Raw genomic sequence first — 16810 nt, forward strand, 5'->3', positions numbered from 1 at the left:
CATAAAAACCAACGTAATCCATGTAGTTGTCTTGGTTAATTGGGTCGTCTCCTGACCGTCTCAGCAGTAAATTTCTAACTCTGGACTCGTGGAAAATTGCACCATAGTTTATGCACCGATTTTAAAAAGATGTTGTTTCATCAAAGTATTAACGCGATTATAAATGAAGTTGCGTATATGCACATAGACGCGAAGCATCGGTCATTACGCTCGTTACTTTTTCTATCTAAAATGATGTCCGGTTCTCTGTTGACGTTTCGTGGCTCGTTACGGCCGAGCCATCAGTCATCTCATCGGTCATGGCACGCACAGAACCTCCTACGAAACTTTTGAAACTTTGCAATACGTACGGAATTAGTCTAGGCACGTCTATTAGTTACGCAAGCACCGTGCGACACCTGTCGAATTAGTAACGTTTTTAGAATTCTCGAATTAAGTGGAATTCTTTAACGAAATTCGATTCGACTACACGTACCCAGGTGACGTAGAGATTGTCTCCACCTTGAACAGTCATTGGGAGAAATGAAAGCAGCGTGAATCGCGCTCTTTCATTTGAGAAGATTGTAAAATGAAAATATTGCTGTTCTCGGCAACGATACTATGAATTTTAATTAAATTTCGAATCTCGGTTGCACTAGGAACGCAGGCCGTTAATGTCCGCCGATATCGTGAAATTGACAGAGTTGGAATTTAGAGTTTGGTCGATCGGGGTGAACGGCGAAGCTTAACGATTCAGGGAACGCGAAATTTCCTCGGCGGTATTTTGCAGGTATCGAATCGTCAGATAGCGGGACGATCCGAAACGAAGCCATTTAGCTGTGCGAATAATGGGATTCGATAATGGCTTTTCAACGTACGGAGACAATGCCACGATTTATCGTTCCTAGTCGGCATTCTCGTCCTCGACGACGTCAACGTGGGGTTTCAACATTTCTTCTTTTACGGTACAGTTACCGGCTGAAGTGATTACGTTTCAACCGTGAATTCAACACTTTTTAAATTTGCAATTGACACGTTCGAAAATTCGAAACTTGTAAATTCAAGAATTCTGAATTTCAAAGATTCAAGCATGGAGATGTAGAGGAGAAGATTGTATTTATAGTTTCGTTCAGATTGTAACGAAGCTTGCTCCTCGACGAAGCTAATTAACGTTCCCTGTTATAGAAGTAACAAGTTACGATAGGAGCAAGCTGGAACGAATGATCGGGTAACCTTCGAACAAGAGATGAAGAAGCGGGTAAATCGTGTAAGCAAATACGTTAACGAACGACGATCAGGTAATATTTTTCCAAGTTATATTTCGAAGGCCGAAGACGTATTGGATTTGGATTATACACATAATACCCGGGAGAATATAGTTAATTTTCCTGTTTGCCTTTGGCGGATCGTTATGATTGGATATAAGAGTAAATTCCAGCCGGTGAATCGCAATGATCTTGTTAAATCCGTTTTCTTTTTGTTCATCGAAAGTTGAGCACTCCCTGTAAGTTCTTGTCCGGCAGGTTGGATTATCTGGACGAGTTACGTTGGTTTGGGTTACTGCTTTGGCCCTCGGTACTATCGGTCGTAAATCACTAGATTCGTAGGTATTCGTAAATTGGCCACTCGACCGCAATATCGATACTACGAAGTCGAAGCACGAGCAAGCTCGAACCGCAAAATTGCCAAACCAGGTAGCAGATTTCCAGCGAGCCACGTTGGTACAGATAACGATTCGACAGATATCGTTTACGAACTGTGCATTAATTAATTAATTAATCACGATGGTAAAGCAGTACCGACGTAAACGTGTTTCTAAGATCCTGGGACAACTTACTGGCAACGTAGCTGTCGTTAAATTCTAATTTGTGTCTATACCATTATCGATGTTTCTGCACAACTTACGCGCTCGATTTATCGCGTTTCTTCTTAATCAGTTGCTAAATAAAGCGGATTTTAGAAACGATTATCTAGTCAGCAGGTAACGGGGAATTTACCAAAGTTGTACGAGCATGAAGAAGGTAGAAAACTTGTAGTTTTTATAGCATACGTTTTGCGGTAGCCTCTAACTCTTGCTCTCACTACTAGACAGCAGAGATTCTTCAGCTAAAATAAACTTGCCACTTTGGACGGTACTTACGAGCGATACGAGCAGAGACATCAAGAAGTCATCTTGAGATCGTAGTATCAAGCCTAAAAGCTACCTAGTCGTTCTTATTGCTTGTAAAACGCTACATCGGATGCCTCGTGAAAGTCCCGTAAAGTTACTTCCCGACAAGAGAACTTCCGGTACTGTAGCACCTGTCAAATTTCTCTCCTATTCAAGTGCGGCCAGACAGGCGTGTTTTTTATTTGTCGCGAGATACACTGACATTTGCAGTTTGTTAAATTTCCATGTTGTTATTTCGATCTCTCGACTGTTCTCGATGAGTTTTCATCCGTTCTTTCGTCTTTTCCTGGAAACCGCCCAATTGTTGGGAAAGTTGCTTTACGCATATGCCTTCGGTCTTTTCCCATTTCGTTGGACGCAAAGAATCCGTGAACGGAATGGAGCGGAAAAACCAGCGTGAAGAGTATCTTGAAAACATGTTGAGTAAATAATTCGATCAACGTCAAAGCAGGGACGGTTGTTTCGCTTTGCGGCTGGCAACAGGATCGTCATTCGATGATGGAGGTGAATGGTGGAACGTGATAAAGCGTGTAGACAAAGAAGGGATGAGGTGGACGACCGAGGATATGGGAAGCTCGTATCGATCGATTTTACGCATTTCCGTAAAAGCATTCGTAATGACGTTTGCTGACTGTGTGTGAACAAAAGTGGCGTACAGTTATAGCGTCATGGTGCAACAACTATAAACAAAACCAAGAGACCACCAAGCCAAGTTCGTGGCAGGGATATTCAGAGCTAACGTTCCATTGTATTGTAGTCGTAATCGACGGAGTATCGGGATATTTACCATGGTGTACGTTGGTGGCTTTACAATTCTCAATCGAAAGATTTATTAGGACGAATGAATCGGAGGACAATGAAAAATCGTCAGAGGGAACTTCCATACAGTGACGTTTTATTGTTTATTTATGAAAAATATTGGGCTACGATGAAATCGTAAATCGAATTCTCGGATTTGTACTTCGAAAGACCAGTTCAAACGTACGAGACACATCCACGTATAAGATGATTGAATTTGTCACATGCGATCTCCATAATAGCTCTATCGTAATTTTTTGTAGCGTTTCCTTTACTTTTCATCGATCGTAAAATAGACTTTTGTCTCTCTGGATATTCGTTGAACTGACTGTATCGAATAATCCATCGTTCACCGAATTTATCGACCGATTTCGTCTGTCGGAATTGTCAGACTTTCCGGTAGTTCTTCGAGGTTTCATTCTCTCCATGTTTTTTTATTACCAATCCTCGCAACTTCGGTGTAGAACGTCACGCTGAAAACGATCTCCGAAGTTGCCATACATTCACTTCTAACCGTTGAATAAGATCGTTATCCACTCGTAAACTTTCAACGACGAATTTCCAAGTATGTAAATCGGCTACACGACCAATAACGAATAGAACTTTAAAGATCTTGCTCGAGGTACACATATCGTAAGGGACAGAGAAAGAGGGACAGAAATAGAAAGGAAGAATCGGAGAGTAGTTGATTCGGGCGTTAGCAGAAGATCGAAATTCAGTCCACAAATAAACTATTCGTAAATATTCATAAGAGTTCTCCCGGAATTCGTTATAGTTTCTCGAGAGAGAATGCAGTCTCCCTCAAGTAATTAAGGCAATTAACATGCGAGCTGAGAAAGAAGCCACGGAGAAGCTGTGAGATATAGACACGGATATAGCATTTCGGTCTCCAGTGTCGCACTTATTAATATGCTCCTCAATTTTTGCAAAATTTTTTGAAAATTGTATACACCATTGCATGAATGCGATTTCACAGGGTATTCGTTTCAAGCGAATCGAATTTTATCAAAAATACAAGGAAATACAGATAATAAATGTGCAATGAAAATAAATGTCTGTAGGATGAAATTGCATGCATTTTAGATATACGTATAATAATTTTTGAAACGCCTTTTTATATTTTTGCGTGATCTTAGAGATTTCGCTTTCGAGTACATACAAGAGATATCGTAAAGTTTCCGTATCTTCCGATTTTTATTCAGAGTTTCGATATTTTTCAAGCAACAGGAGGATCGTCGTTGCTCATAATCCTATATTTTTGCCAATATATTTGGCGTGTGATCTTTTTGCACGTTTTTCTGCTGTAACCGTTTATCTTTTCCTAAAGCGAGCTGATCTCGTTTATCATTTTTTATCGCAAATTAAAAATGTAGCCGCTTCGTACACGCGTCATCGCTTTTAACGATATCGAGGCTATTGATTTACGGGGGCACGAACTACGCGTAACGAGCATCTACACTAAAACATTTACATTCTAGTAGTAGTCACGACAATCGAATATTACGCATTAGATCGCTAATAATCGTCGTTCCTGTGCGCAAGTCGCATCAAATCATGCGCTGTACATTAATTACGCTGACAATGCTTTTAACGAGCCGTATTTCCACGCGTTGTCATCACTAGAATGTCTTGTCCCTTCCAATTTCGTATCTCAAAGGGGAAGTACACCTTCGTAGACCAGCACCTGTATCAGCCACGTTATGTTTGTTGCACAGCTATTCGAGCCAGAGATTGTTTATTCGTGGATAGTACTAAGCACGAGTTATACAATAGACAGTTTAACGCGTTTTAAAATAAAATTCCAAAATCAGTGGAATCAGCTTCAGAATCGATCTTCTTTTTTCCGATACTCCAAGATAGGATGGAGAAGCAGGGGGCAATATTCTATTTTCTCGGGTTGAAACAATTATTCTGTATCCATTTAAATCTCTTCGATGGATCCATCCTTCGTCGGGACGCGTCGATTGAACGAGCTGTTGCAAATCTACAGTTTTCTCCTCCGTTCGTCGTATTTGTCGTATATCTAGATGACACATACGCCGAACACCTTCAAGTTTAATTCTATTTAACGCGTTGAAAGAAGAGCAAGAAACAATGGGTTCGCACCGTTCGATTCTAGAAGAATAAACAGGATGATAAGTAAAGAACTTTATGCACGAAATCGCCGGAATTCCCGGAGGAAAATCTTAGTTTTCTAAGTGAGATACATAACAGTAGGTATATCTTAACTGCACGAAGCAGCTCGTTGTCGGCATTGGATCCGAAACACAATAACTCCTGTCCAGATCGTTGGGTTAATCCCTTACAGAAAATGGAAAGAGTCTGGTGAAAGAGGGAGTACTTAGAAAAGAACGGCTACCCGAGAAGAGGGTAAGTACCGATGGAAGGAGCAAGGAATGTCGAAGGAATTTGTCGTGGCTGACAACCACCGCCCAGCTTGGCTGTCGTAATATATTTCAAGAGACGCGCGTCAGCTATAACCCTGAAGCTCCTTGCGAGTTCGGAAACCCTCTATAGTCAGCGGCATGGCTGCTCCCTCCGACTAGCAGTTCCGTTTCCTCATTCATCACTGCTACTTGCCTGCTCTGTGGACGTCCGCGTATGTACATCGATGCAAGGGACACGCGCGCATACTCGTATTCGCATGCATATGTATGGAAATGCTGAGATGCGCTCGAGTACACTCTGCAACATGCGTTGTTTACCTCCCGACGTTTAGTAACGCATATTGACCGCACATCCACGCGACAGACGGTTCCAAGATTACTCCGTGATTAGCAGATATCTCTCCAAGGTGAATGCACCGTTCTTGAGTGATCGAAAGCAACGTAACTCGAATATTTAATCGACGAAATCACTCGCCAATCAGTTAAAATATAAACAGCTCGTTGAGAGGGTGCAGCATGGATTTACTAGATCTGCGGCTTATGAGTTGAGTTTGAGTATGCCTGTTACTGACCACGATTACATCCGATTATGTCCTTGCCACTACGGATCTCTAGAATCAAGGAAAATCGTGGCGGATTTGCCGTTCCTATTTAAGATTATTTATAGCGTTATTCATTATCCTCAACTGCTTGAATCGTTGAATCTTTATCCTCGCAATCCCAAGTCCTTTAGCTTCAAACGTTTAGCTTACATCGCTATTTATCCTTGCTGGTTAATTCTGAATTTGCGAATCCCATATGTAATACTGCGAACTCGCATTGTAACTCGTATCGTACTTGTTAAGATTTCTTTGGTCTTGGCATCTGTAGTTTCAGCGATTCAATTAAAAAAATTTGGTAAAGTATACTACGACTCGTTCGTAGTATATGTGCTTGCTTTATATATATGTATAAAACGACAGAAACATCGCAAATGCGGCAGGTTTTGTTCAGGGAAACGGGAAATTGTACGTTTTAGCTGAAGAATCTAGACGCATGGTTCTCGCTCGCACAATTTCGCCTTTAAAAGACACTTTAGCTTGAGTTGTTAGCGATAATCGTACTTGAAACCAAATGGCTCGGTGTGCCGCGTCGAGTTAAATATTTATCAGGAATACTTTAAATTACCTGTGGAATTCGACACACTGCCGCATCATGAGAGACACCGAAGATTATATTCCCTTTCGTTCTTTTACATCCACACGATGATTATCGCCGTGCCAGCTTCTTCGCGTAAATCAACGAGTAATTTAATGTATAATATTTAGCACTCGCAGCAGTCAGCAGATTCCGGATTAAAGTATCGAATAGCGGCATCGATCGACACCATAATACACCAGAATCGCAGTAATTTTCTATCTCGTTCGATATTCGCTTTTTCGCGTGTCTGTCGATTCACTCGTTAAGCATCTCGTTTAGACATCACTCGTTCAATTTTATAACCGCGTTATATCGTTGTTGCTAACCGTTGCGCGCAATTTAGCAGTCGTGATAACTGAAGTAGTGGCAGCCGGCATTTCAACACGCAAGTTACCAGGAGAGAACGATAAAGATCGGATGGAATCTCTGTCTTCCCAAGAGAAAATGTCACCTTTGTTTGGTGCACCATCGTTTCTCCTTGAGCTCTTACTTTCTATCTCCTGCGGTTTATCGCGATTCCGAGCTGAAAATTATTAAATTAAAGGAATCTGCAGGAGTTTCTCTTTTCCAATAGATGCCTTGTTTCGCGATTCTCAAATTCATCGTCGAAATCGCTCGACGACTCGTACGTACACTCTTCTTGGGTTAGGCAAATGTCAAAGAAATTTTATCGCGCATTCTCGAGCGACGAAAAATCTTTCGTTTCTTTCTTTCTCATCTCGGCGAAATGTTCTAACGAAGAAAGCCTAGCAGTTGAAAAAAAAAAAACGTTGGATTTGTTGTCGATTCTCGGATTGGAATTGGAAGGGTGGACGTTTGTGTTGGATTCGGCGTAGCATGCCGGTACGAGTCACGTTTGCTTACGACTTGCCCGATTGGACGCTCTCTATTCGAATCGTCGCGTTGCGTCGTTCCGTTCGGCTAAATGGCCGACCTCGGTATTTACGCGCACGATTCCGTCCGAATTTGCACATCTTTTACAATAAACTTTAGTCGCTCGTTCCGCGAGCCGTAATTCCGTTTGGCTGAATCGCGGAATTAGAGAATCCGATCGATCGTGAATCGTTGCCTAACGCTTTGTTCATTTCGAGATAATCGAACCGTAATTCGTTTGGATGATTATTAAAGCGGTCATCGAAAATACTTTTCCATACAGAAATTGACCGGTTAAAGCGGGGTCAGTGAATTCTCTTTCCTACGTACCAGTCGATTAAATGAGGTTTCGTTCGATCGCGTTTAATTCAATTTATTTGCGTCAATCTAGAGCAAATGATAGGTTAGCTGATAAGCACAATGCAAATGGCATTTCATTTGAGAACAGATTAATAATCGGTATCGTATCAATTTTTCTTATACGTTTTAGATTAAAATTGGAGCGGAACGCGTTAAATGCTTAAAAGTATAAAGAATGTGTTAATTACTTAAATACTGTATCTATGTATTCTTACGAAATATTTTCTCGCATAAACGGTGGTCGATCGTCGAAACGTTGGACAATCGAAAGACCCGATTGTGACCTAATACTCGGACAACACGCTAATGAAACGATAAAAGAAAAGATCACGTAATCGAAGTTTTATTTGGTTTCGCGTTTAACCACGAGCCTCGCTACATCGACGTCTGGTCGATCGTGATGCAGCGAAAAGTCGTACTTCGAGCTTGCCTCTAAAATTCGTTGATCGAATGTTTCTCGTTTGAGGTTTTCATTTCGAATATATTATTGCTCGTCCTCTTGTCGTTTGTCCGCTTATTGATTTCTTGTCGGCCGGTATTTGTTCGACGTGGCGTTGACAAGAAGGAATGAAAAACCGCCCAGGGGAAAGAAAAATCGGAGCGAGATCGTGATAAACGTGATTGATGAGCGACCGTAGCGATCGGTTCGAATTTCGGGGCAATATATTCGCGAGACCGCGGTCGCGTCATCGTAACCGTACCATTGCATTATCAAGCTAGTTTTCCTGAATTTGCATTCCTCGATTAGAGCAATATAACGATAGAGCTTGGGCGGACTACCATCCGGTCGTGTTCTTGCTACGGTAGTTCATCAGCTGAATTAGACATAGACAATCGCTGTTTCTCGTCAACCGGTCGCATCGGATTTTTCATTCGCACGGCCGAAATCTCGCGTGTTGTCGAGATTGCTTCTCGTGTTCTCTTGTGTTTGTTTTCGGCTTTCAAATTCATCGGTATCAACTATTCTCGTTTTAATGGAATGGCTTGTGACAGCGACAGTTCTTTTTCACGGATTTCAAGCTAGACGAGCATTAAATTTTTACGGTTTCGCGCGACACCCGAAATATATCCGACGGGCTCGGCCAGAAATTACTTTTCAAGCGGGACGACACTTTCGGATAGCCTTTGGCCGGTTGACAATCGGCGGGGATTCGGGGATCCTGGACACGCGGCTGGAAATTGCTTCGGTCGAGGAACGTGAATATAACGCGTACATAACGTTGACTTTTAAACTAGTTGCGAGATTATGTTTATCGTGGAATTAAAAGTTCACTAGGTACGAGGCAGTTTTCATTTTAAGCGCAAAAGCTGCTAATGTTAGACGTTGTATTTGCCTCTTACGATAGCGTAAAAATCGTGGAAATTGAGGCGCTGCGGTCGACTTATTTAAGCGAACGCCTGCATAGAACTTTTTTGCTGGATGAACGTTAATAGTAGCGAGGAACGAAATTAAGTATGCGACACACTACGTTTCGTAAAGAAATATGCTCTTTCTACATACACCCAAAACATGCGAGACAAACATGCGAGGTATCGCGATACATTTGTAGTCTCCATTCTCGAGATTCCACTGCCAGAGATGGTATTCATTGTTGGGAAATTTCTATCGGAGGCCGAGTCGATAGAAAAATATGCAAAGCAGGTATTTGGATATCAGCCGATGCTTCCCACAATTAAAAAGAATCGAAAGATCGGATTGCGACTGGACGTGATCCCATCTCGAACTTTTTGCTTATTCGTCGATCACTTTATCAACTACTCCGTGTTCAGATCGTGTACGAATTTTTTCTGTTTAATATTCGAAATGGTTGCCGACCGGGAATAATGTATCGCAAAGAGTAAAAGACGTCTTTTGACGAAATACGTTATATCCATTGCGCTAATTGCTGCATTTTTGCATAAATTGTACCTTCTCGTCGTTTGGTAGATATTTAATTTTCTACGATACACGATGGACAGCAGTGAACGAATCTTTATTACACAACTCCCATTTCGTTATCGTTCACGAATATCGCTGTTCGACTGAAATAACTTTTAGTAATGTATTTTATGTACATTACTATTTCTGTAAAATCTGTATCGGCAGATTTATCGTGAAGAATATTCGCCTGAATATACCTGAATAACGAAAGGTGATAACGATCTCGAGAAACGGACGAAGAACGGGATGCAAGAAGAAAAGATCGAAAGCATCGAACACGACGTGGTACGTAGGAATCAGATAATTATAAAATGGAATTAAAAATTCTCGGTGAAGCGAGAGGCGCTAAAAAAATACAATCGATAAGTATATTTTACCATCTTCGTTTCAACGTACTTTCCGTTTCGTTTGTTTCATAATTTTACCGATGCTTGTATTTCGCTCGCTGGTTCTCCAATCGATCGTTAGAAAAGAGAAAATCTTTTGTAACGCGAATGAAATACAACGCAGAGATAGAGATAAAGAATGCTGAGTTGGAAAATTCATTCCACATTTCCTGAGTTTTTATCTGTGATCAATAATAGAGGTCGTCTATGAAGATTAATATTTAAAGTAGAATTAAACTCACGCTAGTTATCGCCTGTAAATCGTCTTCGTACGATGGTCGGTATATTTAAGCCGAGCTTAATTCGAAACGATGATGATACATTGGTTGCCGTGTCGAATAATTATTAACGCTAACGATGATAACAACGGGAACGTTGTGCTCCGTAAATTTCGTTATGCAGTGTAGATAGTTTTCTGTCTTTTTTCGTCTCGAAACATTCGTAATTACGAACGTTTGGCTGTACGAGCGTTTTTTGATGGACACGTTAATAATTAACATCTTCTGATGTTTCAGATTTTACATCGAAATGTAAAGCCTTCGTTAATCGACTAGTAGCTCTTTTGCAAACGCGTTGCGTGTAAAAAATGGGAGAAAGAAAGAAAGAAAGAAAGAGAGAGGATGCATTAAATGATTAAAGGACCTCCAAACGCAGGAAATGAACCGGTTCGACGGGGCGACGAAAACTGGTCGAGAAAATCTTGTTTTTCATTTCCGCTGTATCCGTGAGATGTGCATGATATCGCGAAAGATGATAAACTCGGTTGGATCAGTCAGATCATGGAACGACTTTCCCGAAAGGTAGCTAGATGCTTTATTCTCACAAGACAAGAACGTCGTGTTGTGATAGTCAGATCGAAAGTGGCCGGCGATTTTATAATTTCCGTACTAAGATGACGTTGAACAAATATCTTTATATATTTTCAACGCAATGATCTTTCATCTTTGCACGAAGCTTTTTGATAAGTTTGTTAGATACGCGGCTGTAACACGAGCTTAAGTTTTTCCATAAACTACCGCCGAAGAAAGAAGCACATATTCGATTCGCTTTGATGAAACTCTCTTCGACGACATACACATACATATTCGGTGGCTGTCGTGTCGTGTTCCCATAACTGTTTGCCGTTTGACGTATACCAATGTCCAGTTAGCAAATTCCTTCGACAGGATGGTTTATTATTGCGTCGTCAACAAGGGGAAACTCTAACGAACAGGATAACGGCGACCGGAATAAACGCTAACACAGACGCGTATTTCATTCTTGATTCCCGCGATATATATACATAGTCGCGTACGCGAGTTATGGAAGGAACACTCACAGAACCACTCTCTCTCTCTCTCTCTTTCTCTCTCTTTGTTTGAACAACACGCAGTTCTGGTATTGGCGGCAAACCGAAAGTTGTCGACCGTCAAAGTCTGCGTAGCCAATCAAAGTTGTAGGACGTCGCGTCGTTAAGCACACTCCGACGAACTTATCGCGTTATATAACGGAATAACAAACTATGTGCTTTCTCTGCCGTAGATACATATCGAGCTTTCAACGAAATGTTGCCTTCCGTAGGCAGACGTTTGATTTTGTCATCGTATGCTATCGTATTTCAGTCAGAGAGGAAGTTCTATCGAGAAACTCGTTTCCTTTTTCTCGAAATGTCTAAGTTTGCTTCGGGCAGGCTAATTTTACCTTCGACCCTCTCTTTTGTCAAAGTTCACCGATATAATAAAGTTAAGGAAAGCGAAGTGGCAGACGCAACATAGCGAACAATGTTCTATTACGATAATAGATTTAGTGTACATTTAGTGCAAAGCGATAAGGTCGCTGACTAGCGATGGCCTGCTGCGCCTAGGCACTTTAAACTTTACAACATTAATTTCGAATCGGCACTCGTTCGTGTAGCAACGTACCTCTATTTTTGCGAAACTCTCCTGCGACTACGATGCACGTTCTTCGAGCACGAGTGAACAGAATATATGCGAAAGACAAGTTTCTCTGTTTGATGTATTTTAACAATATCGTACATAGAGGACAAAGTAGCGAGTAGGACGCAATAAACAAAGACAAGGAATGTCCTTTCGGAGTACGCATTCAAACGTCCGTTTCTTGTTTCGGTTTGTCACGCAGTTATGCCGTAGATATTAATTAGATGCAACATGGCTTATATCTCGTCTCTGTGCTACGTTGGTTCTGTCACTCTAGACGGGTCGCGTTGTTGACCCGAGTTCACAATTTCCGAGAGACGCGTTTCAAAACTTTGTCTATTTTGCGCCAGTAGGAGCGACATAATTGGTGAGTAGCGTTGCATCTACAGCGTGTTTACTACAGGAAACGAAAATTATTATTAGTTTGCGAGGTTCCATACGACGTTGTTTAGTCGAACTCGTTACTGGTTCCAGTCGTTTTCTAAATCGTCAACTTGCCAATTATAACTATTTATAACGAGTTTTATTGTGTTTACAACGACCAATGCGGCTAGCGGGTGTTTAACGAAACATTTGAAAAAAGGAAGAAAAATAGCGTGCGACAGGAGAGAAACGGCAAAACGCAAGAGACTGCCGGTATAGGATAGAACGATATGCAGAGATAACCGTGTATCTACGTAAGCATGTAACCGTGAGATTGTAATTAGTTTCGGCAAGTAAAATCAATGGCGAACGTTTATCGCGCGCAATAATTTCTGGTACAATGGACTAACAGAGGCTGTTGCTATCTCCTCGTAATTGAGCAGCGGGAAGTCATTTTCCTTTCTTGCTTATTTTTTCGTCTGATCGCGACGAGATCCTGTTGCGATAGAGTCTCTTTTTACAGATGGAAACGATCGATCGAGGGAACGCTGTATCGTGCACGGTTCGGCTGCCGTGAAATTGCGTAAACTTATACAAACGGAATAATCAGTTTGGAAGCTAAAAACAACAAAAACTAAAAGCAACTGGAATTAAAAACAATTCCTACGCCTTCAGAACGAATCGGATAAATTAATCGGGCAATGTTAGCCCAACAATTTTCTGCTCCATATTCCTCAAATTTCCCTGGAAGTTGCGAATTTCCGAAGACCCTGGTGATCTACGAACGACAGAGAAGTAGCGGACTGACCGCGTTGCCGAAACGCGTATCAATAGACAAACAGTGGATATTGACGTAGATATCCGTTTTATGCGCAAGCCTTTACATTTCTCGTCGCGTGTACGCATATGCGTTTTGTATATATGTACTTTGCATAGTAGCGTGCACAAGGTTTACCGTGGTACGGAGGCGCGATCGCGTTGGAGATTCGATTGCTCGCGTGCACGAGAGTGCGCGTGTACCCGCGCTTCCGTACGGACACAAATATGCGATACAGCATCGTCCGGTAATGGAAGGCAGGAAATAGCTTTCCGGCAAATGAACACGCGCTATGCCTCGCATTCCACTCGGGACGACGGTTTTCGCGTGACCGAACAGATCGTTAACCACGTGACACAAACGATGCCATTGACCCATTCTCCTTTACCTCCTCCCGCCAATTACGATTTTCTCTTAACGTTCTCCGGATTTATACCAGCTTATGGACAGAGTTGATTTCTCGGTCGCGAATTTTCCAACTAATTCACCGTGACTTTATATCTCTTCCTTTCGATTATTATCGAAAACGCTGGATTTCTGCATCATTGTGCGCCGACCTGACTGATCGAAACGGCACAAGTTGGTTTAATCGCAGCCTAAATCGATCGATGTCTTTTTTCGCATCGCTCGCACGCTTTTCGGCAATAATCCGTAACGAGATTTTCCAATCGTTACGATGTCACCAGCGAAATCCACCGGTAGGGTGGAGATGCGAGCTATGTCTGATGAAGCACGTATCGTTACCACTGACAGCTCGAGGTTGACGTTGATAGATACGTCTCTGTATCGTTAGCTACGGTAAACTGTACAGTTATGGGCCACTTTATAACAATAATGGCCAGCCATTTTCTCGACGAAATGCTCGATTTTACAAGGAACATCTCCCGTTCCCGTTCCTGCGCGCGGATTATGCAAAAATATGGAAACGATTTACGCGACGATTCTTTTTGTTTCGGCGCGGTGGCTTGCCGCGCCGCTAACGATATTTACATATGCATGCGCGAATTCTTATTCGTATTTACCAAGGCCAATAGCCTCCGTTTATTTCCCGCGAACGTGAAATTTTATTCAGGTGTTTACGCGGTTTAAAAGAGCTAACCGGCATCAATAGAATCGTTGAATATGCACTCGTAAATAAGTCGAAAGCTGTTTACAGAGTTACGCCAATTATTACCGATAGACGCCGACGCGGTTGAACCGTAACGAATATAGCGACCAGCTGTCTGGAATTCTCCTAGAATTGTTATCAACATTCCGGACGTTTTCTGCCATTAACTTTTTCGATATAACGCGCGCACGTCTTTGCTAAATGGAAAGCATTCGAACCTTAATCTACCGTTAGTTTGTAACGTTATTACAGGATTATTCCGATCGTGACCATCATTCCATATTCTCCGAATTGATTCTTCGCCGTGAGGAATTCCACTGGGAAGTCGCTATTGGAATTGGCGTATCGATTCCACCGAGGCTCGACCAAAGGTTTATTAGCAGAGTTGAACGCAAGAATTTAACGTAATTTCGCGTTCTTTGAAGGTGAAATAATTCCGTTGTACCATCGTGGGATATATTTTTTATCCTACAATCGAGAAATTATCGTGTTTCGTTCGAGCGTTTGTTCGTCGGTGTTGCCGCTGATAAGTAAGCAATACATTTGAAAATCGGACGATGTCAAATGGAAATGAAGGCGAAAGCGTGGCGACGTGAAGTGTGTTCGTAACGAAATTGTCGTATAGGTTTCGCAAAGATATCGCGCAACCATCCGCCATACGATTCGTCCTATTAATGCCAAATTTCCACATATATGTATGTATATCCTGGAAACAAGGATAATAGCGGATGCATCGAGTGGCCGATCAGACACGTAGTCGTAAATAAACGGATAACGATAGCTCGTATCTGGCTTACGTTATGCAGGTAAACGTTGGCAGGACAGATTGGCTGGCATGTAATTTCGTAGTAAGGCTCTCTCTCTATACCAATGCCGTTCTCGCGACTGCGTGTATGCTAGTACGTCAGGGAAATCTATCGGAATCGAATTAACTGAGAATCATACCATTAGAAGATCCTTGCTACGAGTCCAATTATTCCATTAGGAGACAAATCAAGGAGAACCGATATCGTGCCTTTGTTAGCTCGCAACGGAATATACTCGCGTGTAGCGAAAGTGGATTAATGCATATTTCGGTTTATTCGTTTGCGAACTTTCCTCGAGATAAATTTTTCCAATATATACGGTGTATAACGTATGCATATCGCGACAAATGTTTTGCTTGTTTTGATGTAATTAACATCTTAGCAAAAGTACTTGAGGCGAGACAATGCCACGTACGTTTCCTCGAGAAACGATTGTTAGACGGGAAGTCACCTATCTTACGGATCCCTTTAAGCCGGAAACATTTAACTTTCTTGGTTCTAGCCAGACCTCTCACCGTACGGGTATCAATTTCTTCTAAATTCCGATCGTATACCATGAGCCCTCTTTTGTCCTGGTTAAAAATTCGAATACCGAGCTTTTCAAATTTATTGAAATAATTGAATCGTAAACGATGAAAGGTATGCTTTGTTATTTGTTATTTGTGCGCCGGGAATCTTTACGTTTCATAATTTCAACGGTTACGGAAAATACCAAGAGAATCGCCGATCTACTTACAGTGTACTTTTAGCTTCCATCGTTCTTCGATGCCGGCGTCTTGTAACTTTGGATTCGTTGCCCTGCACACGAGAAATTTTCCTTCGTCTTCGATCGATGGTGTCCATTGTAACACGCTGACGCTTGTTCCATCTTCCTGAAACTGATCGGAATTCCGATATAGACGTATTTTATAGATAACTAGTCGAACGTACCATCAACTTCCTGCAACGTACGTAACGTAACGTAGAAGTCGGGAACGCAAATAAAACTTTTCTATGCGAACGTTGCGATAGAATTTGCCAAGCCAAGTCTCGAATCACCGCGATATTGGCCAAACTCTGAGAAATCCGTCCTAATAATTACAATGCGATCCCTGACGATGGAAATTTTAGAATTTCGCTGAATTTCAAAATTAAATCTCCATGACAATCGTATTCGTTCGACGGAATATTGTCTTTTTTCTTTTTCTTCTTTTTCTCCCTTTTTGTAGGATGTCCTTGCTCGATCTTGCATCATTTCCTTTCTAGTGTCAGTAGCCACATCGATTCCTATGGTTTTGTTTGTCGTTCGGAAATCGAGAGAGAAAAGAACGGAAGAACCGTGACGCTACGTGAGACGAGCGGCATCGAAAAACTCGAAAATCTGGAAAATCTCAAATTCAAATGTTGCATCGGTGGCAAGACGAGAGGTGTATCGACCAAAAACGAACAGGGGCCACGTCGAACAAAAACGAACAACGTGAATTCGCGATTGTACAAAAAAAAAAAGAAAAAATTCGATATATTTTTTAACACAAGCTAAAATGTTTACCCGTCGGATTTATAGCGGGTAATATCGGCGAAATTTTGGAATGGCCATTCGCTTGTAAGTTTCGAGGGTAGAACCGCTAGCGTGTGCGTCCTTTACACTTTTATCTGCCTAGTTAATGAGTAATCCACCTAGTTGCAATATATTTTTTAACTCTTTTCCTTTTTCCTTCTCCTTGCTTCGAAAAGTCGATAGATACGTGATAACGAAAACGGTACTCGG

The 16810-nt window shown here is 41.7% G+C and overlaps 1 protein-coding gene across 1 annotated transcript in view; it reads right to left on the minus strand.

Moving 5' to 3' along the window:
* The window catches only part of LOC117154464 (nephrin), a 99730-nt gene that overhangs the window by 14839 nt on the left and 68081 nt on the right, over positions 1 to 16810 (minus strand). The window contains exon 8 of the mRNA XM_033329483.2: positions 15800 to 15941. Within this exon, the coding sequence (XP_033185374.1) occupies positions 15800 to 15941 (142 nt within the window). The remainder of the gene's footprint in view (positions 1 to 15799; positions 15942 to 16810) is intronic.

This window comes from Bombus vancouverensis, chromosome 14 (genome assembly GCF_051014615.1).
Source record: "Bombus vancouverensis nearcticus chromosome 14, iyBomVanc1_principal, whole genome shotgun sequence".
Lineage (NCBI taxonomy): Eukaryota > Metazoa > Arthropoda > Insecta > Hymenoptera > Apidae > Bombus > Bombus vancouverensis.